Raw genomic sequence first — 27,165 nt, forward strand, 5'->3', positions numbered from 1 at the left:
ACTAATTGATGCATTATCATCACCTTGCAGGAAGTTGTGCTACAGTGTAATGTGTTATGTGGCCTGAGGTGGTTTGACAAATCATGCAGAATATTAATTGTCATTAGAAGTTAATTAATTTAAGTTTGTGATCCCGGGTTTGGAAATACATCAGCACCTTCAAGACTTATAATAATAATAATAATAAATAGGCCAATATATTGAATAAGATCTTTTTTTTCCTTTTCTACAGTTAAGAGGTCAATGCGTAACAATGTTTAGATATGAAATCTGTAGCTTTCCAGATAAACATCTTTTTTTTTTTTTAACATCGCAAATGGTTCTCGTGCTTTGTTATCCTTGAATGAATAAATGTCCTTTAGACCAAGGGTGGCATCGCGTCCTAATTCTTCCGAGAGGTGGCCTACATTCACCGTCTCCTGCAGCGATGCTCCTGACCTCCAGGACTGCTGACAAAGCCGTTTGTGACAGGCAACCCAAAGCTGCCTCAGCCCCAAAGTCATTATGTGCAAAGTTATTTTCCGTGCAAAATTGCTTCATGACCCGAGCGTGACTTTTGTATTATGCACCTTGAAAAGAAACGCAAAGAATACAGCGAATAAAGCAGAAGATTTGGCATGAGGTAAAGATTTCTCCATTTATTCCCTGCAAACACCTTATGTACACTCATCATCCACAATCATTAATATTATTAAAAACATCTCATCAGAAATGTACAGATTGCCATCTATTTATATATATATGTGTAAAGTACAATCACAGCTTAGAATTTCACAAAGCAGAGGACGAGGCATCATTGCACAGCAGGAAAACAATAATGGCCACATGCTGCACAGATATTCCTCAAAAGAAGAGTTCTCTACATCAGGACCATTTGCTCACATAATGCTGCAGCATGGCTTCTTTTCAGGGCTGTGGAAAAGTGCGACACGCAGTCAGTCACCCATTCAGCGAGTGCAAGCCTTGTGGAATTATGAGAACTGTATTGCATATGCTGACGTTTTAACTGAGCTGCAAAATGATCAAATTAAGAGGGATTCAGCAGCGAGCAGCTCATTCTTCATCGTGAAATCGTCTGGCGTCACCGGGGTGACAAGAATGGATAAGCGAGACAGGTAAAAATGGCAACTTTATTTCATTTTTTTTTGAGGGAGGGTGTAAAAGATAGAGTTGTGTTTGTGTAGTATAGGAATAGAATTCAGGTTGAATAAAAGTGTTTGTGCTCACTGCATCAAGCGTGTGTGTGATCTTAATCCTGGAAACTTTCATCTCTATTTACACAGTGGTCCGTTTAGATGCAGCCGGAGGGCACGCAGGGAGGGGGGGGATCGGCCTGGAAATGGTCCGTGACCCAAAAACGCAGAGAAGAAAAAAAAAATAAATAAAAGGAAAAGAAATTGAAGGCTTATCTTTTACGGCAGCTTTGCATTCAGATCAAATCAGGTGAGAGGGAATGTCAACTAGCCTGTTGAGTTTGGCTGTAAGGTGTGTTTTGGTGATGCTTAACAAACAGTCGTTCTAAATGCAAATGTTGTTTTATTTCTTTGAATATTCTTTTTTCTGCTGACTGGTAAAAGACGATAATGCCCTGAAAACTGAAGCATGGACGCAACGTGTGGCCAAGAGCTGGAGAGCTTTTTTTTTTTTAAAACAAAGAAGAAAGGCACACATCGCTTTAAATTCAATCACCAGCACATGTCGACATGTCGGACAGACGTAAAAACAGTCAACTGGCACATGAACGCTGTCCGAACAAAAAAAAAAAAAAAAAAAAAGAGCGAAGCATTGCACTTTTGTCCCTGGATAGACTTCGGTAGGATCCGCTAGCGTTCCTGAGCTACAGCTACACATCTCCTGCTCTCTCTTGATTCACTTCAACAGCCTCACAGATTTTTACAACAAATCAACAAAGAAAAGGAGTGTAATAATAACCCAAAAATCATTTTAGTACCGTCTCCCTAATAAATCATAACATGCACACGGTGCAAAACAATAGGACGCCCTAAGGAGAGGATTTCGCTAATGATGCTAACGTGGACATCTTCAAATGCTTTTTATCATTTTTTGTTAAATGAGCCTTTTCTCGATGGCAAAAACTACATTTTGGAAACTTTACACACACACACTCGGGGAAAGGATTCAATTCAAACATTTGTAAATAAGTCACATGATAATGAATCAGATACACATACAGATTTGCAGTCAGAAAATAACTTATAATCACATTTAAATGAAACAAACTTGAGATGAGCTACCTTTAAATCTTCGTATGATGATATTTGTTTTAGATTATGCGCCTCCACACTGCTAGCATAGCGCTCTAGCTAACACGGTGGCTCTGCTGATGTAAGGCATTTGTGGACGATGCACGAATCAAAAACCTTAATGAACTCAAAGGAGGTGTTGTTGGTGTCAGTCTGTGGGGGCCGATTTGAAAAGCGAGGATCTGTGTAATGAAGCTGGAAAAGCCGTCCTTGTAGAATAATATGTTTGGCTAATTGGCGTATGGACATCAGAGAGCATGCTGGGAACAATCATCACAGTTTACAGACTACACGAGGGGAGAAAAAAGGGATCAGGCTGTCTTCCCCCCCCCACTGGCTGATTTTAAGTTACATTTATCATATTGGCATCCTCAGACAGACAAGACGATCAGACACAAGCTGGAAGTGAACGGCTCCAACAGCAACTTGGAATGGCTCGGGTGTTGAAAAATGAGGCGGTTTGTTGATGCCACAGCACCCGTTTACGATACAGAACCAAGACTTCAGCCCCTGATGGCGTTTAACATTCACTTCGCTCCTGCCTAATTCAGGAACGGTAACGTTAGACGAGATGCTGAGGGTTCTTCATTTGCTCATTTTGCCGTGATTCGATCAACTCACTTCCCTCGCACTTTGTCCTTGGGATCCCTCGGCTGCTTTATGAGCCTTTCAATCTCAGCCCCCAGTGTTTGCAGATTCTCCTGAGAAAAAAGGGAGGATAGAAATAGCACCGAAACTGATGTGAGGAGGCGTGCTTCTTATCAGGTAGAGAAAACACAATGTTTCACAATGTTTAGCCATCACAGCTTTGCCAATGCTAAAATCAATGCATAGTCCAAGATTCATACACAAAGAATTTATAAAGGTCTGATGGAACACAATGTGTGTGTATGTGTCAACATTTTTCCAGCATTTTTTGGTCTTAATTCCTGTCTAAAAATATCGTATTTGTATCTATTCCATCGTATCATCATGAACTCTGAGTATCGCGTCGTCCCACCCCTAGTTATAATACGTTTCGTTTATTTTTAACAGGTTATCTTTAGTAGCTCTTTAACCAAACTTGCTCCGCTAACCTAAAACCATCCAACACTGATTCTACTCTTTATCGACGTCTATGCAACTTTAACAGCGTACAATTCAATGTACCTTTTCCCCCCCAAACGCAGAACCTGGATAAATGCATTAATGACATTAATTAGAAGTGTTGAAAAAAAAAAAAAAAAAACGATTCGGCAATATATCGCGATATTATGTCGCGCGAGCCTCAGATCGATTCAAAATGCATCTATATCGATGTATTTTTAATTCTTATTTATTTATTTTTAACCTTCATTTAACCAGGAAAGTCTTTTCCACTGCAGGAGACATTGGAACTGCACAAAGAAGTGCTCTGAAACCTGAGCATGTTGACAAGCTTGTGTTTTTTCAATAAAATCTAAAAAGAAAGTCCTACATTTCTGCATTTATTTGTTGTTCTAGGAATATACCTCAGTTAAGTTGCACTAAAGTCACAGTTGGTTTAAAAACCACAGGCAGGTTGTATGTTATTTTTTTATTTTAAGTTGTTGACACATAGCATGCTAAAGCCAATGTTTTGAGTGTCAAATATGCCAATAAAATATATTTCATACATAATGTTCTCATGAAGGTGTACACGTTTACAGATTAGTTGTTTCTTAAGTCAAATATAAAAAATCACAATAATTGCCTTGTACTTTAAAATCGGGATGTATCGTATCGTGACCTATGTATCGAGATAAGAATCGTATCGCCAGATGCCAGGCAATACACACCCCTAGCATTAATATACAGTTAATTTTTTGGAGTTATTAACCTGTATAATGGGAGCTCGTCAGACTGTCCTTGTATTTACTCGTGAATGTGTACAAAACTGGACTACAGAACATTTTAAATTGATCCGAACCAACAAAATATTGTTTCTATTACTATAAGAACATCTCATTAAACTACTGAACTACTGTGTACATCAGAAACCAAAGCATTTAATTCACCAAAACTCTTTGAGGGAAACTTTCCATTTCTCATCAAAAATAGAAAATTGTAAAAGTAAAGTAGAACAGGAGGTCCTTTATTCCCAAACAGCATCAATAATGCAAATGTTGACCTAAATGATTCCAAAGATGCTTCATGTCATCTGATGTCATGACAAACTGAGGCTGTAGAAACTGTGACCGACTTTGAAGAGTTGAAAGACATGATTAAATATCAGCCATCACTCAGCAAAGACAGAGGATGGCCTGACATTCACCAGTCTTCTACCTCACTGGAACACATCATATTACTATCAGACACAAGAAGAAGAAGTATGGACACAAACAATTAGAAATGTACACAATAGCTCAAACACTAAATCAGAAAAAAAATGATTTTGTGCAGAAGTATCTAAAACAAAGCTGTTTCTTAATCAATGATTGTAAAATATCCAATAAATACTTAGCTTAGCTTAGCTCTCCTACTAGCGTTACCTGAGGACAATGACTTTGTGGGGACAAACACACCCAAAAGAAGCCAATCATCCTTTCTCTGCACGACCAGTTTACACAGTCTGCCTAAAGCAGCTATAAAACAGTCCTCGGGGACGCTGCGGTTCCTGCTCCCACTGCAGAAGCTGTGACCGAGCAGATGGCTGAGTAAGAGGAAGCAAATTCTACTGAGTTACAAAACAAGCTAATAATTACTCATTTTTAAACGCAAACACTGAGGATTTCAGATGAAAACAGAGCAAAGTGCTCCATTGACTTTAGACTATGTTATCATGGCAGCACACTTTGATGACACAGTGAGATCAGTGTGCTCTAAATGTGGAATTTGTAACAGATAAGAGGAATTAAAAGCTAATGGACGGCACTGGAAACTGAACATGGCAGTGTGACACCCGCTGAGGGAGGATTTACCTTCAGAGTAATGTTCTTCAGCAGCGTGTCCTCCAGCACTGCCTGCAGCTTCCTGTTGATCTCTAATGAGAGGTCCAGGGTCAGCCCGCTGTCCGCTGGGTGGGAGGAGTATAGGGAAGCCATGATACCCCCCCGACGACTGAGGTTAGCCTTGTTAATGTCGGACGCCTCTGACGAGAGGGCTCCTGATTCCTCTCTTAGCACGTAGCTCTGGATTATTCTGTCAAAGAGAAGAAGAAAAGAGTCAGACATCTTTGGAGCAGCATCGACTGGAGTCAGACAATTTATCATTAGTGAATTACTACAGTCATTAACAAACAGAGCACAAACCTCTGCAAGAGCCAAATATCCTCTTTCAGATATTGGCAGTTATCTGGATCAGTGATCCTGATCCTATGATCATTCACACTTTAAAAGCTTGGAACAAATTTCTATCCCCATTAATAAGCATAAATGTATGGGCACCCCAATTCTTTTGGGGGGGAAATCACTATAAATTGCACAATCCAATTTTTCTAAATCCAATAAGCACTTTTGATGTAAGTCTGCAAACAGACAAACAAAGCTATTTACCTACTTTCCATTATGCAGCAAACTAAGGCCACCATTAAACAACCCAAATAGACTTTTAAAACAATTGAATTAATAAATAATAACTTGCAAAAATAAATCAAGCATTTAATTCAAATTTGGCCATTCTAATCTCCAAATAAAAAAGGCACCGGCTATCCATACGGTTGCCGTATCAATATATCGACATTGTATCCGCACGCAGAGCCCCCCTACTCCGGTAACCGTACTAATAGCACTGGGGGTTGTCCGTACGGCAACCGTACAAATAGACACTTTCAAGAAAAAAAGGTTTGATCAAAACAAAGGTCAGTCGTACATACAGCCTGATTCTCTCGTTTATTAAGGAAAACAAAACAAAAACACCCACAATATTAAACAGCCAGAAGCACTGAGCGCTTTTCCACTTCACCTACTCACCTCAGTTGTAATGTAAAACAAACAAAGTGAAGCTGAGTACACCACAAAGTGTCTACGCTGTCATAGTAAAGGAGTAGTGGAAGCCTCGAGGTGATGTCCTTCACTCTGCATTTTCATACCCCGGCTTTATGTTAAGTGCTTGTTGAAAACACAAATGGCAGTTGATGTGAAATTATGGTAGGGTTAGAAGGCTAATTGTACTCAGGGGATACTTTTCCACAGTGATAGCCAATCAGTGGCCTGCAACACTCTAATGGTAAACATCCCAAACCCAGTAGAATCCAGCCAGATCCAGTACCAGTGCCAAATTAAAGCAGTTCTGTATGTAACTTAGCTGGATGAGCTAAAAGTGCAGCTAATAAACAGAGAACAAATCAGCCTTGATCAATGACAGGTAACGTGTTTGTGGAATTAAAGAAAACATTTCATTTCACACACAGAATAAACAGTGAAAGTTCATATTTAACAGAGTATAACAACTCAGGAAAACGGGAGTATTTGGCCTCGTACTGGGAGTGGTTTAGTCCTATTACGAAGAGCTTCCGCATGTAAGTCACTGAAATATAACTGCAATGTAGACAACTGAAGGGCAAATTCTGCCATATTTACAACAGCGCTGTTCACTGCATGGCTTGTAAATGCAAAACAGGAACTTACGATAAACCCCAGGGGTGCCACGAGATCCCGCGAGATTAAACTCGACGAGATTTCTTGTCGCTTTAAAAATCTGTCGTGCGAGATTTTTTTTATTTTGCATTTTTTTGTGAGCTATCTAAACTTCTATTTGTGACCTGTGGGGGCAGTAAAGCGCCTTTGCTACGTCGAGCCTGTCAGAACCTAAAGCAGGAGAAGGAAAAGAAGAGGAGGAGGAGGAGAACATTTTAGTTCTAGTTTCAATTTGTGGAAGAAGAAGAAGTTTATTAACAGTTAAAAAAACATGGCTGTGTAGTTGCAGCATGTTGTTAATGACATACTGTACTTGGTCAGGCTCCGTTTGCACTATTTGCACTTTGTATGGACATGATTTTGCACATAATATTGTTTGCACTTGAAAAAAAATAAATATATGTATAATTTTATTTATTTTATTTCAACTTTAATACATTTTTTGTTTTAGTTTCAATTTGTGGACGAGGAAGTTTATTAAAAGCTCATGCTTACATCATGCATGTAAAGAGTTATAATAAAACATTTCAAAATGCAGGTGCAACTCGGTTAAAGAAATGTCTGTTGGTCCAGTCATACATTTTGTCATTGTAGTTTTCTTAAAATGTGTGTATCGTCACACCCCTAATAAACCCTAATTGATATGTATATATATATATATATTGATAGATATTTTTTAAATCACTTCTTGTTTTGCCCCAATGCTAGATGTTTAGCTCTGAGTCTATGAATCTTAATCTGTAGCCACAACATTAGAATTCAACACAAAATGTAACATTAATCTGTTAAAAAGGGGCTTTTTAGGTACATGTCCTATTCAAATTCAAGGTATTTGGCATTAGAACTCAAGTTGATTTTCCTTTAGTTTTCATTTGATTTCAGACGACTACACTGTATGATTTCATATATTTTTTTCAGATGGAAAATACTCTTATAATTCTAGTACTGGTCTTAACTTCCAACAAAAAGATGACTTCCAATTGCCTATATTAACATCTAATCCCACTTTACCACGTTAATATTCCACAATCTCATAATTAGCCATTAGGTGAATAAGCTTACTAATTCTGATTAATCTTCTCGTCAAGAGCCATTTTCATGCTGCCTTTGTTTACAGATGGTTGTCTGGTTTTAATCATGTGGAGAAAATATTATCAGTAGTGCTTCATGCTCCTCAAACCATGCAGTGTGGTGAAAGTAATGAGAAAAGCAAGATGTCAAAGATAAAAATCAACAAGCAAAGCCAAAATCACACGCCAAGCTAGTCAAGCCACCACAACAGAATGCTAATGTTTACGTAGCACACACACGGAAGCTAATAGATATCCTTAGCTGTCTCACACACACACGCACACACACGCACACACACCAGGGACTTACCTCAGACTAGGCTTTGCAAAAGTCCATTTTTTTTTTTTTTTTTTTTTAAGACCCCAGTTCCATCTCGACAGTAATTGTAAAAACAAACAAATGACAGAAATTAAATGCGTGGCCACATGATGAGCTGGATGGCATGCACCGGTTAGCAGAGGGCTGAGATGTTAGCAGCAGCAGGAAGGACTAGACAAGACAACGACTAGAAGAATGGTGACAGGGCTTTTTATGAGGGAGCAAGCAAACAGTTTTAGTCTGGGATTAAAAACTGGAAGCAAAGCCATGCTTAATGCTAATTGCATCAAGGACGACATAAAATAAAACGAATAAACTCGAGACCTGGTAATGTGTATTAGTATTCATTTCGTTGACTAAGAAATGTTTACTACATTTTTTAAGCGACAATAACTAGACTGACTAATTAAAAAAAAAAAAATAAATCAGAACAAAAACTATATGAAAATATATAATTTTGTCAACTAATAAAAACAAAACTATAATTTTGATGAAATCCAGAGTTCATGTTATAGGTTTTAGGCATTGATAACATGAAATCTGCCTGTGTGTATTGACAAACATTACCATCCCATATCAGGTTGATAAATGCTAATTTAATTCTTAAAAAATGCATACATTCTTATACTGTATAACTTAATAAACTATATCTGTGCCTTTTAATGTTTTATTTTTACTTACTTGTAAGATTTACATCTGATGATTGTCTCTTCTAAAATACTGTTGTTTTTTATATGTAAATAGAAGGGTTATATGTCATTTTTCACTGTATATTTTATTGTACAGTATATTTCCTGTAATTTGTTCACTTTTAGGGTGACAATTGAACATTCTATCCAGGGACTACAGATGGAAAATAGCCTTTTAAAAATAAATATAATATATTTTCAGTATTGATATTAACTGTGCATGTTAAATAAACCAATAAATGAAATGAAATAAAAACAAATTTAGTCAACAGAAATATTAATGTCATTTACTTGACTAAAACCAAGTTGCATTTTAGTCAAACCTAAATTTCATTTCATTTTCAAAGCTAACACTGATGTGTGCGATCAGCATATGTAGCCATAGCGACCAAAATCAAAGGGTGGATCTTAACGATTCTAGCAGCTTTCCAACAGCACTATTTAAATGCATGTGATGTGATGGGATCATTGAGGCTTAATGGTTTTAATACTCAGGTGTGCGTTTCTTCAATGAGAAACAGTGCAGTGGTTGAAGGACAATCCTGCTGCTCCTGCATATTTTAGCTCATTTAATGTAATGCCATATACTGGATTTTGTGTTACAGCCACTCGTCCATCTTTGACCTCCCTGCAGCACATTAACGGGCAGAGTTAAATATATGTAGAAAGGTTGGATGACGGGCAAAACATCATGACGCCACACAGTTGGCTTCATGATGGGCGAGCTGATGAGATGTGGAGCAAATGTTTGAGGGAGACAATAAAAGACACCACCGATCTTTAGAAATCAACAGTGACAGATGGCAGTGGACGTTAGAAAAGAGGCCCAATGCTACAGCAGCGTGATGATAAAATATGCTATATTACAACTTAATCCTAATCGTTGGTCAATAGTTCAAATCCTGTAACGCAGTGGTTTTCCAACCTTTTTTGGATCGTGATCCCATTTTGATATAAAAAAAAAAGAAATTCTGGCGACCCAAAACACAGTTTTTTCATCAAGAATCAGATTTTGATCATGTTTTGTTCTATTGAGTTACAAATATAGATGAGCCAGGATCTGGTATATTTTCATATATTCTGTATTTATATATTATTTCATCCCTGTTTGGTGCTGGAAATGAAATTTCCCTGGTGGGGCCTTCCCAGGGGATTAATAAAGTCCATCTAATCTAATCAGATCTAACAAAGATAGTTTTATAGTGCATTTTATTTGAAATAGATTTATATATTTGAGAAAGTGTAAGTACAGAATAAAGTTAAGATTGTGTGTTTTCATTTTTAAAATCAGTAATTATTATTTTTATCAATTACCAGACATGTCAGGTGACCCCATTTAAATTCCAGGCTACCCCAAATTGGGTCATGACCCCAATTGAAAAACCCTGCTTTAACGCATTCTTATTATTGAAATTTTTTCCTCTTAAATATTTTCCATATGTTTTTTTCCTTGGGTAACTCAATTTCTTTCTTTTGGAACCTCTGAACTTATTGATAATGTCACAATTTTAGTAAAATGCAGCCACGCAAAAATAGAAAATAAAATAAAATAAATAAATCTTTTAATCTCAACGCTAACTAAATGACATCATATCTGATCCCTTTAACACATGCCTGCATGTCCTGGGTCATTGGACTACGTTGATAGTAGAAGAAGAAGAAAAATAGAAGAGGATTAAATCATATCCACCCTCAGCAAAGTTTAGCACTACTGCGAATATCTTGAGACTTTAAAGGGATAAATTTAGCCATGCAACTGTGGGATTTGTCCTCAATTCTAACACTTGAATATAGGCTGAGGCTGACAGAGTCAATCCAAGTGTAGAGCTGGGAAAACAGCTGGAAACCAGTACTGCATGTCAAGGTAGTAATAACAATAATGAACATAATGAAGTGGAGAATTAAAGCTAACTGGCTGGAAGAATCATTTTTAGTCTAGTGGAGATGGTGAAATTATTAAATTATAGTTTACATCTTTCATAGATCTACAGTTGATGACGACTACACCAAAAAAATAAATAAATAAATAAACTAAGTGTTGATATGATAAAGATGTTCTTTGTTTCAGGTGATGCTCATGAATAGGAATGGAGCATGATTAAAGACACTGAGTTGCCCCCCCACTAACCCCAATCACTGACGCTATAAATATAACACTGAGTGAAGTTTGTCATGAATGTGAGGAGTGTTGCTTGCAAAAGTTAGGATTTGAAAATAGTAGGTGGGGGCGGGGGGGGGCAAACAAAGAACCTGAGGGGGATAAACATAATGATTATCAAGGTCGACTGAAGATCTTGGGCGCCAGTGTCTTAGGCGTGCTGTGCATACAGAAATAAAACGAACGAAAAGTGGCACTAAAAATAAAAGTATGGGTAAACAAAAAATATTGTAGCGCTTTGTGTCAAATACAACTGCTTCTTTTCACTTCCGGCCGGTGCCACTCACTTGGTCTTTTTGCGGATCTCTTCTACGAGCTGCTTAATGTGATCCTCCATGAACTCGATCTTTTCCTGTTTACGTGCCAGGGCCTTCTGCAGGCGCACAAAGCGCTCTACGAGCACAGCCTTGTCCACCTCTGGAAAGCTGTCCACCAGTACGACTGAAGAACCCGACTGGGACTCCGGCGACCGCTCGTCAACACTGTTTCCTCCTACGTGACGGGCATTCAATGAGCCTATAGAAAGAAACGGAGGTACAAAGAAAGAGCATTTCTAAAAAATCAAGCAAACAGATGTGACCACGTGACCAACTTTCTTTGACCTATTACTTCTACTGTATTTTTGCAGGGTTTTAAATACTAACCAAATTCCGGAGTAGTACCTGAGGAACTGGAACGACTGCCCATACTGCTGCCATCCCGGTCACATCCTCCATTCTCAACCTGATCCAGCCTTTTGCGAGCTATCGAGAAAGAAAAAGCATGTTAACCATCTAGGGCTGGGCGATATGGACCAAAACTCATCAATATTTTTTCCCAAATTACCGATACAAGATATAAAGCACGATCTGATCTCCTGGGTTAAATGTGATGATCCAAATGCCACATGGGCACATTTACTAATGAACAGCTGTACAATATGTGCCACTTTAGTCTTTTTCCCCTCTAAGGAAGTGTTTCTCAAATGGGAGTATGTGTATCCCTAGGGGTACGTGATGGCACTACAAGGGGGTACTTGAGAGAGAGGAAAATTAACAAATGACTGTATTAAAAATATGGGGTTTTATAATGTTTATTTTTAAATTGAAATGATAATCACACTGAATATTACCAGCAACTCACAAAAAGACAACAAAAAACACAAAATAAGAGAAAAATATACTTAAGAACAGATAAATGACAACAAAATACACAAAATGACACACTAAGAGAAAAATCTTTACAATTACCAGCGACACACAAAACGGCAACAAAGACACACCAACTGAGAGAAAAAAAATACACATTACTACAAAACGACATAAACAAGCAAACAACACAGAGAGAATAATTTAAATAATACACCGAAAAATGACTACCAAAACACACAAAAAAAGGGAAAAATATACTGCATAATAAAAACTACAGACAAACAACAATAAAATACACAAAATGACACCAAAAACACACAAAAATGATGATAGAAATGAACATACACGAGTCATTCTTAGTCCCACATCAAGAGGGAGATGATCGAAAATGATAAAATCTATAGAAATAAATCTATTCACTTATTTACAAAGTGAGATTCTTTAAAATGTGTGCTATCACTCATCATGCTTTATAGTAATCGTTTCATAGCATTCTGAGTAAAATGTTGTATTCGGACAAAGGGGGGGCATGGATTCAGAAATTAAAAGAAAGGGGGTACTCAAGGCAAAAAAAGTTTGAGAACCACTCCTCTAAGGGACAGTACATGTGAGTGAATCACATAAATCAAAAATTAAATGGAAAAAAAAAAAAGAAGAAAAATCAGAAATTTGAATCCGTTATTAGTTTTCAGGCTGATATTGGACAGATATCTGATATTTTTACATCCCCAATATAGAAAACTCAATATGTCGCTCTATAACCATCAATGGAAGACATTGATATTGATGCATTAGAATACGTTTACATAATTCATTGACTGCTTTAGGAAACTATATATACACTGCAGGTACTTAATATGACCCAAGCTCTCATTGGAAATCTGCCTTCTTAGCAAAAAAAAAAACCCTTTATTAACAGACATCAAACTACTCATTAGATAAGGTTCCTGTAGCACTCATTAAGGATTATAGTTTCCTCTTTTCAAGTAGCCATCACAGCCCTGTGTAAGATAAAAGTGCTGAACTCCAGGGCTGAGGGTCACTGTATAAGTGGAAGGAACTCCATACAGGCCAGGCTGGCTCACTCAATTATGTGTAATCCCAGCAGGAGATCGTGCGCTCGCTACGCTGCACACTTCAGGACACCGTCATGTCATTTTTAATCAAAGGATACATCATCTTCATATTGTGCGAGTATGATTTGTCATTTACATAGAGATGAATATATGAATTATGTAGTGTGACAGACACTTTAAGAAGGCTGATGATGACTAATAAAAAATAATACATGATATTGTCCTTTTTAGTATACCGTAGCACTTTCTGTCACATCAAAAACAATACAATATTAAATAACAACAAGCTTAGCATATCATTGACGTCATGATTCATTAGCAGAGGTAGTAGTTAGCATATAGCTTGCTACACTGAACCAAACTGCATAATGTCTGGGTCATATACCTGTAATATTATCAGGGTTGCACATAACCTCTTTGGTCTGGTATTCAGGGGAGCACAAAGGATTGTTGTTGCAAAAATAATGTGACATTTCACTTTAATTTAGGCGGAAAATGAACAGAAACAGCACAACTAAATGTGTGTTAAAGCCTGACAGAATATGAATCTTTTATAATTACTGAAAACTAAACTTTAAAGAGTAACTAAACCCCTGCTTTCTGCTGACCTTCCACTAGGTGGGAAATTCAAAAAAAAGTCTTGATTATAGGCATTACTGCTGTAGCAGTAAGACACGCCCACTCAGTCAGTCCATAGCGCTGCGCGCAGAGACAGATGGTAATACACACCCCCTACCACCTCACGCACATAGCGATAAGACGTACACACACACGTCCGCGCACACGCAGAGATAGACAGGAATACACATGATGTGTCCGTAAATACACACATAGCTTGATGAACCCTCTGATTAGCGCAGAATCTGCTCTTTATAGAAGCTCAGAGTGAAAAACAGCTACAGGGATGTTTCACACAGTGGACTTCCTCAGTTCGGCTGTCAATCAATGCTCACTGAGGGCTGTGATTGGAGGAAATCATCCTCCCTCCTCTCAGCATTTGTAGGAGGGAGGAGTTGATGATGCAGGGCAATCCAAAGAATGAGTTTCAGCCAATAGCAAAATTCACCTGTAATAACCAGTGTTCAACCCTTAGAGGCCACTATCTCTGACATTTTACAACTAAATACACAAAATTAAAATACTTTTACTAAAATGTGAAGAGTGGGACTAGGATTAATAAACAGCACTACTTAATACCCAAATACATATGTATTCAGCAGAAAAAAATGGGTTTGGGGTTTAGTTAGTCTTTAATGACAGCCGGCTCTTTTAGCACCTAGGTGGCTCCTCAGATTTTTAGTCGTTTACATGAATTATAACTAAATTATCTTTTTTTTTGTAAATGACTATAAATTAGAAAATAATAAAGGTCTAGTTACTGTCACTGATGGATGGACTGCTCTCATGTGTCTGTGTGGTATAAAATGTCCAGTCTACACATAAAAATGTGTCCAAACTTTTTGCCATTTTAAAAAATTTTTTTTTTTTTTTTTTAAACTCGTTTCCCTCACCTCCACTGTCTTTTCTCTCTCCCTCCTCATGGTGCTGCTGTGTATGTATATTGCAGCAACAGTGATTGTCTAACCTTGTGCGAGTTGTTTAGTGTAATCCTTGATGCTGGCAGCCTGTTTTCTCTTCTGCGTAAGCAGCTCATCCCTTAAATCCTCAACTCTGGTTTTGAGTTGGGCCACCTCGGCCTGCAGTGCCTCACGCTCCTTCTGCAGACTCTGCACCTCCTGCGCCCTCAGCACTTCCTCTTGTTTCAGCTGCCGAGACTGCAGGAAATCAGAGAAAATAGGTCTGCAATGATGCATTTACAAACCCTCGATTGCCGAACTTTATTACAGATTTTATGTTATCCAAAAAAAAAAAAAAAAAAAGGGGCGTTAATTTTAGTTTTTAGGTTGAATAAGGAACTGAAAAAAAAGGGGATATTAAATAACTGTAGATAAATCTCTGTTACATTCAATTCAGCCCATTTTCTTCAAATAAAACACCTCAGGGACTGCTGACCTTCTCGTCCAGTAGCCTGTTGGTTTCCTCCAGCTTTGCCTGGATCTCATTCAAGCTGCTGGTGAGCAGGTCCACCTTGGACTGGAGAGCATTGCTCTCTGACTGAAGCTGGGCGTTCTTGCTGCTTAATTTCTCAGTGAACCCAAGTAACTCGGCCTCACGCTCCCGGCTGCCCTCAACGTCGCGCTGCAGGTCGGACATCTGATTGGTCAGGCTGTCTACTTCTTCACGAAGACAAGTGATCTGCTCCGCATCACTGCATATGAGGGAATGTAGACAACTCTTAATACCAGTGTAATAATTTATAGGAAGTACCAAGGTTGTCAGAACAAATCGATACGGCGAAATGTTGCGATTACAGTATCAATATTACTATGGACTCTATATTTTGTTAAGCACTTTGAGATGACTTTGTTGTAAAATCTGCAATATAAATAAAGTTGAATTGAATATAAAACATGTCAAAATCGATTTTTTGATCGATTTTTGAACAAAAAAAAAAAAACAATTAATTGTGCCAACAAATGCTTAGCACATAAATGTCTGGTCACTAGGTGTCAGCGAACCACAACAGACCTTACTACCATTTTATTTTTATAAAATATACTGGGCACATTTATAGAATTTAAGAACTTAACAGAATTTGTTGTAGAAGCAAAAGTTTAAACTTTTTTTTGAAAAATGCGATAGTTTTTGATATTGGTTACTTGAATGACAGTTAGTTAAGATTTATTTGTTCTCGCAAGTTTAAAAAATGAAATAAATTGTGTTTCATCCCATTTTGTACTTGTAAAAGCTAATTTTGATTATTATATCTTACTGTTTAGTATCAGGACATATCGTATCGTGACACAGTGAATCGTATCGTATTGTCATGGCATTGCACACCCCTAGGATGTACATGTTTTGTTGCATTCACAGAGAGGAAGCAGATTAAATTTTTCCATCAGATATTAAATATTTACTGCTGTTCTGTTCTGTTCTGAAGTGTGATTCGTAGGTTATTTATTAACTTAAACAGAGCTTACTCAATCATTGGCAACAATGTTTTTTTTTTACCTCTTATGTTGCTCCTCGAGCGCAGTGACTTCCTCCAGCTTCTGGCTCTGTCGGCCGATTTCTGCTTTTTGTCTGTTGATTATCTCTCTGTACTTGCTCAGCTCGTCCTCCCATCGTGGGCGCTCGTCTTCCAGACACTTTAACTGAGGAGCACACATACTGTTACACTTCTGGGGGGGGGGGGGAAAATCAGCCATTTTCACCCGTCTGTGTCTGTGGCAGACCTTGGTGCGCAGAGTGATGAGCTCATCCATGCCCTCTTTGTAGCTCCTCTTCAGGTCATCCAGCTCTTTTGCCTTCACTCGATGCACCTGCATTAAAAATATGCATTGAAATGTTTCGGTTGACGAGTTTAATGCTGCCTTTGTGAACATTCAAATGCATTAAAAAAACATCAACACTGAGGCAGATTTGTTCTTCCGGAAACCAATTCAAACATGCAAACCCTGCAGTGATGGCCTGCTGCACAAACCCACTTCATACATTGCGTGTCAATTATTCCATTGTGGACAAAATTAAAAAAATCTGGGCTTTACTAAAGATGTTATTAGTGCACACCACCATGAATGGTGGCGATTACAATGCTGGTAAGTGTATATTCATTTTAGTCCTTCCATTTCATACAATTTTAAATGTAGCATGCAGACTAATTGTATTATATGTTATTCTAAATATTTTTTGATGTGTCTGATATGCGAGGACATTAAATGCATGAGATGAAACTGGCTTCAATTCACGACCTGACGACCAGCGTTGTCATTTTCCCACGTCTCCATAATGTTTGTGTGAAAGGCTCAAAGTGTATTCACTAGTGCTCACGTTTATTTTTTATAAATCACAAAGTTTGAGTGCAAAAAGTTGTGTAAATTTTTCAGGCTATAAATGACGCCCCACCACATTCAATTTATATAAATATATATATAAATTAAAAAGCTACAACAACAAGAAGACAGACAAAGTACAAGAAAAACAGTACATGCAAACAAAAAGAAAACCATGTGAGGTTTGAAGTATTATTTTATTTTATCGATTATTTTCAATATTGATAAATTTAAAATAAAAATGAAATGAGGATGTGATTGGAGAAGATTATGACTGTTTAGGTTCCGTCACCTCTAATTGGTCCGTCTGCTCCTGCTTGTGTTTCTCCAGCTCCACTTTAGTTTGCCTCAGTTTAGCATCCAGCTCGTTAGACCGGAGCTCTTCTGATTCCTAAAATAGAAAAAAAAAATTGGAAATTTTAGGAAAATAAAAGACGGGAAAAGTCGATTGAAGCCACACTGTTACAAATGGGAAAACAAAGAATAAAGGAAACTTCTCAATCACTAACACAAAGTTGGCAAAGCTCTTTGCTACCATTATAAACAACATGTGAAAAGTGAAGGGGAGTAATCAGTTGTGCGTTAGAAAATAATCTGATATCAAATTAAACAAACTACAGACATTCAAACTTAAATTAATTTCTGTGTAAGCCATCTAGATGGTGACTCCTTGCAATGGAAACAGTCGAATAATCATCAACATTCAGAAAAGTCTGTTGTACGAGTTGATCTCACCAACCTGATATGTTCGAATCATGTCCTGACAGTTTTTACGGATCTGCTCAGTTTCTTCTTTGGCCTGGGCCAGCTTAGACGTGGTCTCTCGAAGTTTATCCTTTGTTTCCTGTAAATAGAGTGGGAGAAATTACCTTTTATTTATTTCACAAAAAAAAAAAACATAACAAGAAATGTTTAAAATAGTCCAATAGACCAAAACCTCAATCATATCAACCAGAGGAGAAACTTCCAATTTTTCCTGACATTTTTGTTGCAATAGGAAGCAATATAATTGCTGGTTGAAGCATGTTGATTAGCATTAGCAACAAGTATAGAGAGTTTACTACAGTCAGTCTCTATAATAGCCATTTAGAGTTAACGTGCAGTTCCTATTTCTCTCATATATTGATGCAGTACCATTTATAATTTCTCTCTGTTTGGAGGCGACTATAAAACTATATTCGACAAGAAAATTAGAGCACGGCAGTGATGATGATGTCCTTTCAGGCTCATTGCTACATCGTTCTCCATCCATTTCACTGTGCTAACGAGTATCCAAACATCTAATCATGTCTTTTTAATGACTCGTCTGCAGAGAAAATAACTGCGGGGGAGCCTTTTGAGAGCTGATGTGAACGACATAACCACAAGAAGAAGCACGGCTGCAATGGATCTATTTCATGCAGAAGAGCAGTCCAAATTAAAGCTGTGACCTTGGCACAAATCATTCATGCAAGGATATAAAGTTGGTCTGATAAATTCACAAGTTCAAATGAGGCAAATTCGTTTTGGTTTTTTTGTTTTCAAATCAAAGCCTCTAAATTTGGGTTTAGGGTTTATGTCTATTTTTGGAAAATGTGATTGAGAGACATGACAAACCATCGTATCACCTTGTGAGCATCTCCTTCACTCTTCAGTTTGTTCTGGGCCCACTTGACCTTGATAAGATGAGAGTTCATCTCCTCCTTCAGCTTTTCCACCTCTCTGTTCAATCTGCTGACCTCATTATCCTGAAAACACAAAACTATCATCAACACACCACCTGATACGACTTTGTGCTTTTATATTCGTAACACTGACAAGACAAACAAAAAAAAAGATGAAATATAACTCAAAATGTAATGTTGCGACGTCATGAGGGAAAGAAAAATAAATACATGTGCAATCCATTAAAGCAGGGCCACAAAAATGAGTTTGTTTGATCTAAGGGCCACATTATCAACATGCATGTCAGCATTTAGAATAATGACCAATCAGAGCGTCAACACAGGAAAGAAGGTCACAGAGTTTTTATAGTAATTTTGTGTGTTTCTCTGTCATTCTTTGGATGTTTGTTGTTGTCTTGCTTGTTATGAGGCATTTTGTGACATTCCTGTTTTTGTACTTTTGTTGTCATTTTCTGTCATTTTGTATATTTAGCTGAGTAATTTTGTGCATTTTTCGTTGTCGCTTTGTGGTATTTGCAGTAATTTTGTACAGTATATTGCGATTTCATTTGAAGTATTTTCTGTGTTGTTCTAGTCTTTTACTGTATTTTCCTGCAATGTTGTAATTATTGGTATTTTTTTATGTATTCTTGCTGTTGTTTTGTGCATTTTTCGGTCATTCTGTGTATGTTTGCTGTTGTCTTGCTAGTTTGCATTTCTGTTGTCCTTTTGTGCATTTCTCCTGTAAATTGTGTGTTTTTTTGATTAACTTTGGTGTATTTCTGTTGTCATTTTGCATGTTTGTTAGTACTGTGGGTTTGCGGATTCATTTTTGGAGTTTTTCTTGTCTTTTTGTGTACTGTTGTTGTCATTTTCTGTAATTTTGTATAATTTTCTGAGTCATTTTGTCTACTTCTGTTGTTGTTTTGTGTTATTTGGGGTACATTTGTGTATTGCTCATTTTTGTAGTAGTTTTGTGTGTTTTTGGAGTATTTTCTGTGTTTTTCTTGTCTTTTACTGTATTTTCCTGCAATGTTGTATTTCTTTATATTTTTTTATAGTACCCTTGCTTTTGTTTTGTGTGTTTTTCTGTCAATTTGTATGTTTACTTTGGGGGACACATAAAATTCTACCGAGATCTGCATGTGGCCCCTGGGCCGCCAGTTGCCCATGTTTGTTGTAGTGTCTTTGGTCATAATGGTATAAGCTTTTAGGCACCACCACAACCACAGGACACTTAAAAGAGACAAAGCAATAACCTTTGCTTCATTCAGCTGCTGCAGACGCCCTTTATCCTGAGCCAGCAGGTTTCCTCTGAGAGCCTGTCGGTCGACTTCCTTTGTGGCTTCCCTCAGCTTCTTCTCCAAACTCTCTTTATCTCGCCTCAGGTCCAGGGCCTCCTTCTCCCCTCGCACGTACTTCATCACCATGGCTTCCTTCTCTTGGCGGGCCTCGTCACACTTCCTGTTTGCCTGCGAGGGTTATTCAAATGTTATTTTCACAATTTCCAGGAACACTTGTACAGTTTGTTTCAGAAATCCATGTAGGGAGGAAAGATTATTATACAGTCAGCCAAAAAAACTGGCAGTCATTTCTATGGGTATGCAGTAAATATGTTAATAAAGAGGACCAAAAGCCAAAACTAATAGGCACCATGTCCAACCCCTGAACTTTCTCTGCAACTATCTATGGTTTGGAACGGCAGAATAATGGGTGTAAATCTTTTCCAGGGTCGATTCAACAGAGCCAACTTAAAACCTGTTGGCTTTGCAGAAGCCGATGTCTGATTGGATCAAGCGTTTACCAGTCATGTAAATATAGTTTTTAAATCTACACAGTGGAGGCTTCTATACCAACAAGGGGATCTCAAGTTAAAACATGAAATGGTAACTGAACATCCTCAATGGCTTTTAAAGCTAAATTTACTGTACATGTTACAGTAATTTGCATACTTTTGGTACACTGGGATAAGTTTGAGAGATTAAATTCCTTGATTTAACGCACATTTTAATAGATAAAGACAAAGTGCTCTATTCTCCCATGCATGTAAGTCAGGCGCTGTTTTTGGCTGCATGCTATTCTCCCCCTGTACTTAAGTCATTCACTGCGCACCTTGATTCCAGTTACGCACTCTGGGTGCTACGGCCCTGAATTGTGAATTCCCATTCAAATCTGGCCTTACGTGCATCAGCATTTCTAAAATGTTTACATTTACCAGCTCCAGACGAGACAAAACCAGTTACATTTCATCGTATTTTACCCGTGCTGTCTACTCCTACTCGGAGCTGATCAACTGTGAACACCCGAGGTCCGCGCGTCTGCTGCAGCTTGTTACATTGAAACTCTGACAGACGTCAGACTGATGACGACGAATAATGTGCGCTGATTATGGAGGGAAAAAAGAGTGATTTTAACTGTGGTTCAGACTAAAGAATGTGTCTAATCTTCACCCTGCAGCAATCTGATCAAATCATCCTGTTACATTGTTTATCAACAAAGGCGTTTCAAATTAAAAGTGCGCTTTATCATTTCCGCGGATTTCAATGACATATACGAGCGTTGGGAAAACTCCATGTTCCGTGATTTCTACACAGCCTAAAAATAATGACATCATGGTCCAGTCCTCCTCCTTTGCTTCAGACCGCCTTCATTCACAGACTACGAACTTTTGGTCTATTAACGCACGATGGGCGTGTCAGGAGCCTGAACCGGAGAATACGTGCAGGAGAGAGGCGCGTAAAAAAGCACTTAGTTCCAGACCGGAGAATAGGGCCCAAAGTGTTTGTCTCACAGATGAATAAACCCAGATCACTTGCTCAAATTTTTCTTTTTTTTTACTTCATTCTTAAGTTCGTCACCAAAAACTAGAGCAAAAATGGTGTCAAGCAAATCACTGTCCTCCTTTTCTGGAGCCAAACACAATAAATCACAGACCATCCATCCATCTCTGGGACACTACATCCCACAATACAATGAGTGAAACTTTTCCAACAATGTCAATTAAAGAATGTTTACGGTAGAGATGAAAACAAACTTTCGAGCTACAATTTCAACCTTTTATTTTTCGAGCAAATGGTCTTGATGAAGCCTACACTTTGTCTTTATCTGATTAAAAAAAATTATCATTTCCAGCAGCTTTAACCTGCAGTGTTTTAGGGCAAGACATTTAACCCTATGATGCTCTGACTTCTTTAAATGCATGCGAGCAAATGTGTCTAATAACGGACAAAATGAGCAGAAACAAGCGTGAGAAGGAAATAGAAATTCCTGCTACACCTGCTGTACACACACTCCACTCAAAGCTGGGCTATTCATTCTCTGCTTTTCCATTCAATCTCACACTGACATGTTCATTCCTCATATCCATGAGACACTCATGACAATTTTTTTCAATGAAACTCAGTTTAACAAGGCTGCACCATTTCTCCAAAATGCAGATGAATATTATATTGCCCTCCAGCTTACTATTTTTACAATGCTGCATATTTCTTTATGATAACTGCAAATAAAAGCATTAAATTCAGTGGGCGACCCAGTTGAAAGCCAAGGGCTTAAGTTGTACCTGTTCGAGACGGTGACTCATTTCCTTCTGCATGTGCTGGAGAGCAGCCTTAGCAGTGTGATCTTGGTGAATGAGTCTGTCTCGCGATTCTTTCAGTTCCCTCAGCAGCTCCTCCACCCTGCATTCCAGCTGCAGAAGAAGAAAAAGAAACAGACAAGCTGAGCAGCTCCTCAGGCTAAATGAACTCTTACGCCACGCCTGGGCTACGCCTAGGCTAACCTGCTACACGGCATGACACCTAATGCAAGGAGCTGCCAGCAAACTACATTTAAGATACCAGAAGAAGTTAAATTTAGACACTATACTGAGCCTTACTTTGCGGTCAGAGATGATTTTCTGTGAAGGAAGAGAATTCCTGAGAATGATATTAGTCACATATATATATACTATATAAATTTCTTTCAATAATTATTTGAATTAATGTTATTTTACATGACTTAGCATCAGATAAAGGCAACAAAATGATCAAAAAAAAGTTATTTAACATTGAACTTTTAATTGAAAAACCTGCCATTAAATATTTCACACTTAAAAACTGCCCTACCTGGCAACATGAATAAATGCCAGTTCCTCCTGTAGCAACAGCATGCTAAAGCTGGCACACGGAATAATAAGGAAGCAATTTGTGTAACAAAGCCTGAGCTTTACATGAGCTGTGTGAGCCTAAATAATAAAGATAATTTACGCTTCACACGTGACCCGTTTAATGCTTCTGTTCACCACAATTCATCCAACCAGGCTGCTTTGTTTGACATCATGGCTCAGTTGGTTTAATTAGGGTGTGTGTGTGCGTGCATGTGTGTGATGTGGGTTATGTATTTCTAGCTACATTGCACATGAGATGATGATAAAAAATTTTTTAAAAAACACAATAATAGAAACCATTTCAACATCAAAAAGTGATAATTGAAGAAAATCCGTTCAAAAATGAGGTTGTTTATGATGTAACAAACAAGTGTACTTCCCTTTGACCAGTCAGCTCTAAAAAAAAAAAAACTCAACTCATGTTTTTTTCTCTTTAACAGCTACGCCAAACCTCAATGTTAAAAACAAGAGATTCAAATAAATTACCTTCTTCATTGTGGCCAGCTGCTGCTTTTCAACATCTGCCTTCTTTTTCAGCTCTTCCTTCATCTTGTCTTTTTCGGAGCAAATACCCAGGATCAGCTCCTGGTGGGTCTTGTTCTCCTCAAGCAAACTGGAGAACAATGTAATTTTAAAATACTTGTTTTACTTCGCTGCTTTCACTGTTTCTCAGAACAGCATAAAAAAGCACAGTTTGATGGATTGCCGAGTGCATTCTAACCCAGAACCTCCTCTACACAAGCCACATCACAGAACTCACTCACACGTGCTGTCCCTTAGAGGAGAAAAAGATTAAAGTGGCACATATTGTGCAGCTGTTAGTTAGTAAATGTGCCTGTGTGGCATTTAGATCATCAAATTTAACCCAGGATTGTCTTTCTGGTCAGACTTTCTAAATGATCAAGATTTATATCATATATTGCTATTTTGAGAAGAAAATTCAGATATGAGTTTTGGTCCATATCGCCGAGCCCTACATCACGTAAATAGAGGTGTCTTCAGTCGGGGCATTTGGGGGCGTGATATCCCATACTATGTGTTTTACTGAGTGAATCGACTGAAAAGGAACTCTCTTCTAATCACAAAAACATTTGTTTAATCTTAGACAGAGTGCAGTTTACCTTTGAATAGCTTTCTCTTGTTGTGAATACTTGTACTGCACACACTTCTCAAACACCAGCATGCAGCCATCCTGGTCTGAAGGTAAGCCGTTAACAGGTGGACTCTCTTTCTGTCCACTTCCCACCGGTAGTTGACAAGTCAACAGTTCGGACTCCAGCTCATCCAGCAGCGACTCCTGCGACAGTGAGCGTTGGATCTGGGAGAGGAGCTTGCGGCTACAATCTGTGTCATAGGGACTAGACATGGGCTGTGAGGGGAGGCAGTTTTTGGCACTACTTTGGGGGCTGGAAGCGAGCGAGGAGCTGAGGGTGTCCGAGTTTGGGGTGGAGGGTCCATTAGAGATCCCGGAGCTTGTGGATTCAGTAGGAGAGTTTTTCAAAGTGCTTCGGACTGAATTGGGTGATGATGGACTCTCAGCAGGTGGAGTAGGCGTGGGCGGGTCTGTGACATGAGGTGATGGCTGTGCACTGCTGTCTGGAGAGGGGTCATCCAAAGACAATAAGCAGTCCGTAGTTCCTTCAAGATCAGAAGGAGAGCTCTCGTCTGCTACTTCTGCATTGATGACAGGGTTCACCAAAGTGGAGTCACAGAGAGGAGTTTCCTCACTTTCCACAGACACAGTATCGATACAACACGCTGCATCAGCCGTCAGCTCCTTCTCTTCTAGACATGCCTGGCTGCACGTGTCCAACTCAATGTCTGTCACAGGTAATTCACTCTCAAGCTGAATGTCAACTTCCATTTCAGGTACAGACATTTGTACCTCCTCTTGCATAGAGGATGTGCTGCAGGGAGCCTGGTTTATTGTGTCTGATGCCTCCAACACAGAGTCCTGTGATCCTTCCATTGCATGTACCTAGATCAGGACGCTACGCGCTCCTTCTAAGATACTAGTCTGCCATAGGGAGATAAAAAACAGACAACACATCAGAGGGATAACCTGTCTCGCGTTCCTCAGTTTTGCATCACAGAAGCAAAAACAATGATGAAATTTGTCCCTTAGACCTACACCATCACACATCAGTGATGAGCAACTGTTGCGTTGCTCAAAGGTGTCCTCTGAATGCTGGCTATCTTTAGGTCAACATTATAGCAACACAAGAAAAACTCTTTGAATTACGTTACGAATTGTATTCAAAACTCTCAGCACATCATTGACAGTAAACTATACAATGATTCAGCAAGACATGACAGGTTGACACAACAATGGCATAATTTGAAACATTGTCTAAAGCTAGACTAAAATGGCTTTGAACTAAAATAAGCTTGTATGAAAACAGCCTGCAGTCAAATACAACTTAATTCCATTCTTTTTCCCTAATTTGCGCATGTAGAACTGTCAGGGATAATGTCTTACTTGGAAAAGTAATCATTTATTTTCACCATTTTCAATTTGCCTTGACCAGACATTGAATTTAGTGAAATTTTAATGTATTTATTTGAGTCTGAATCCATCCATACTTCACAGAAAAAACAAAACAGTAGTCTATCATTATACAACACACATATACACTACATTTGTGAAGTAATACACATTATAATAATTACATGATTATGTGAAAAATCTGGCATCCCCATTCAAACCTTTTAACAAATTCAGTGCTTAAAATACCTCAAATTGTGCATCTACATGAACCAAACAATATAAATCAAAATATAAAGGAAAAAAAAAAACATTCAAACATTAAATACATCACTAACAATGGCATGTTTTACTGTATTAAAAGACATTATTCCCAGGCATGCATTTGTGTTTAGAATAACTTAATCTCTATTTATCAAGTATTTTTGCATATATTATAATTACTACCTTTAAATTAGATTAATTGAAATAAATCCTATCGTTTTAAGATCTCCAGCTGCCAACACATATGCTACAGTGAAATTAACTTCAGCCAACATATTGTATGATTACTAGCTTTAGAGAAATATATCATTTTAGTTTGTAATTCAACCTTAATGTTTATGTAAGGATTGTTTGTATTTATTTTCAGAAGACTGGCGGTATTAGTGTTCCGTCAGCACCACTAAAGCTTACTTTAGCTAGGTAGCTCAACTGTCCGCTGTTATGGTTTGAATGGTAGCCATACTAATTGGTGACCAATTACTAACAGAGTCGCCGGTTGCTTAAGCCTTTACAGGAATGTTATCGAGTTGTGAACGACAGAATAATCAACCATTGTAAAATAAATAATGATAATAAATTCATATTATGTTAAGTATTTTTAATATGTTACAATGTCTTATACATCTGTAAACAGGTGCTGGACTAAAAGAAAAAAAAGAGACAAAAAAAAAAACAAGTTTCATCATGTGTTTATCAAACATTTATAAAAGAAAAAACTAAACATTTCCATCGCCAGCTATACTTTAATTACCATTGTATCAACAATTAACCAACGTCACATTCAGTATTGCGTCACCATTTAAACCGGTTACCAATTGAACCATGGCACGGGGGACAAAAGCCCAATTAACCTTCAGCTGATGTCTTTAAGCTACATAATCGATTAAATCGAGGTTACAGATGCTAAATCCAATATATGTCGGATTAGCAGTATGTAGTAATGACGTTAAAGACCAGAACTGTCAGAATCCGGCTGAGCTAACCTAGCTATATAAGACGTAGCGCGCTTAGCACAACCACCATCTTAAACGTCAGCACAGCTAACACAGCCTTGCGGTGTGTGCACATTACTTACCCAGTGCCAGAGCGCCATGGTAAAGGTAGGTATAATATAAAAAAGATCCTTTTTTACCAGCTGATCGCCCAACAAGTCACTTTGACATGACACATCAACAAACATGGCCACTACCGGAGAGGCGATGAGGTAGACCCAACCAATCACAGACCAGCGACAAATAGCGTAAGATGACGTCAATACGTAGGACGGAATTTATCCACCCTTTTTACGTCACTTAATCATAATATACTTGGAATAATCGCCAAATCCCATATTCATAGAACAAAGATCTCAAATCACCCCCACAAAATGTATTTCTGTCTCAATAGAATGTACCTATTATATGACGATTTCCTGTATCTCCAAATTGACGGACAATGATACCTGTAATCATGT

The 27,165-nt window shown here is 38.1% G+C and overlaps 1 protein-coding gene across 3 annotated transcripts; it reads right to left on the reverse strand.

Annotated features, from left to right (window-relative positions):
* Positions 1–611: 611 nt before the first annotated feature.
* On the reverse strand, positions 612–26,926 carry ccdc186 (coiled-coil domain-containing protein 186). Of its 3 annotated transcripts, none has more exons than XM_028476671.1 (16): positions 26,788–26,926; positions 24,085–24,980; positions 23,450–23,576; positions 22,379–22,507; positions 20,076–20,288; positions 18,781–18,900; positions 17,913–18,017; positions 17,466–17,564; positions 16,577–16,663; positions 16,353–16,495; positions 15,294–15,549; positions 14,866–15,055; positions 11,737–11,817; positions 11,362–11,590; positions 5,183–5,402; positions 612–2,965 (listed from the first exon to the last, which is right to left on the reverse strand). In XM_028476671.1, the coding sequence occupies exons 2-16, from the start codon at positions 24,930–24,932 to the stop codon at positions 2,882–2,884; spliced, it is 2,931 nt and encodes a 976-aa protein (XP_028332472.1). In that variant the 5' UTR covers positions 24,933–24,980; positions 26,788–26,926; the 3' UTR covers positions 612–2,881. The 3 variants fall into 3 exon arrangements, with proteins under 3 accessions (XP_028332472.1, XP_028332471.1, XP_028332473.1); XM_028476670.1 differs by having other exon boundaries at positions 11,719–11,817; XM_028476672.1 differs by lacking the exon at positions 24,085–24,980 and having other exon boundaries at positions 11,719–11,817; positions 26,788–26,913.
* Positions 26,927–27,165: the final 239 nt, after the last annotated feature.

Source organism: Gouania willdenowi, chromosome 19, assembly GCF_900634775.1.
Source record: "Gouania willdenowi chromosome 19, fGouWil2.1, whole genome shotgun sequence".
NCBI classification, from domain to species: domain Eukaryota; kingdom Metazoa; phylum Chordata; class Actinopteri; order Blenniiformes; family Gobiesocidae; genus Gouania; species Gouania willdenowi.

Bases quoted from the DNA above. Each gene is read 5' to 3' on its own strand.
- ccdc186 (XM_028476670.1), bottom strand. From the start codon at position 24,932: ATGGAAGGATCACAGGACTCTGTGTTGGAGGCATCAGACACAATAAAC. The intron at 15,550-16,352 runs GTAAAAAAAAAA...CCTCATATGCAG, and splicing joins CTCGAGGAGCAACATAAGAG to TGATGCGGAGCAGATCACTT. The intron at 11,591-11,718 runs GTTAGTATTTAA...TTCTTTCTATAG, and splicing joins AGGTACTACTCCGGAATTTG to GCTCATTGAATGCCCGTCAC.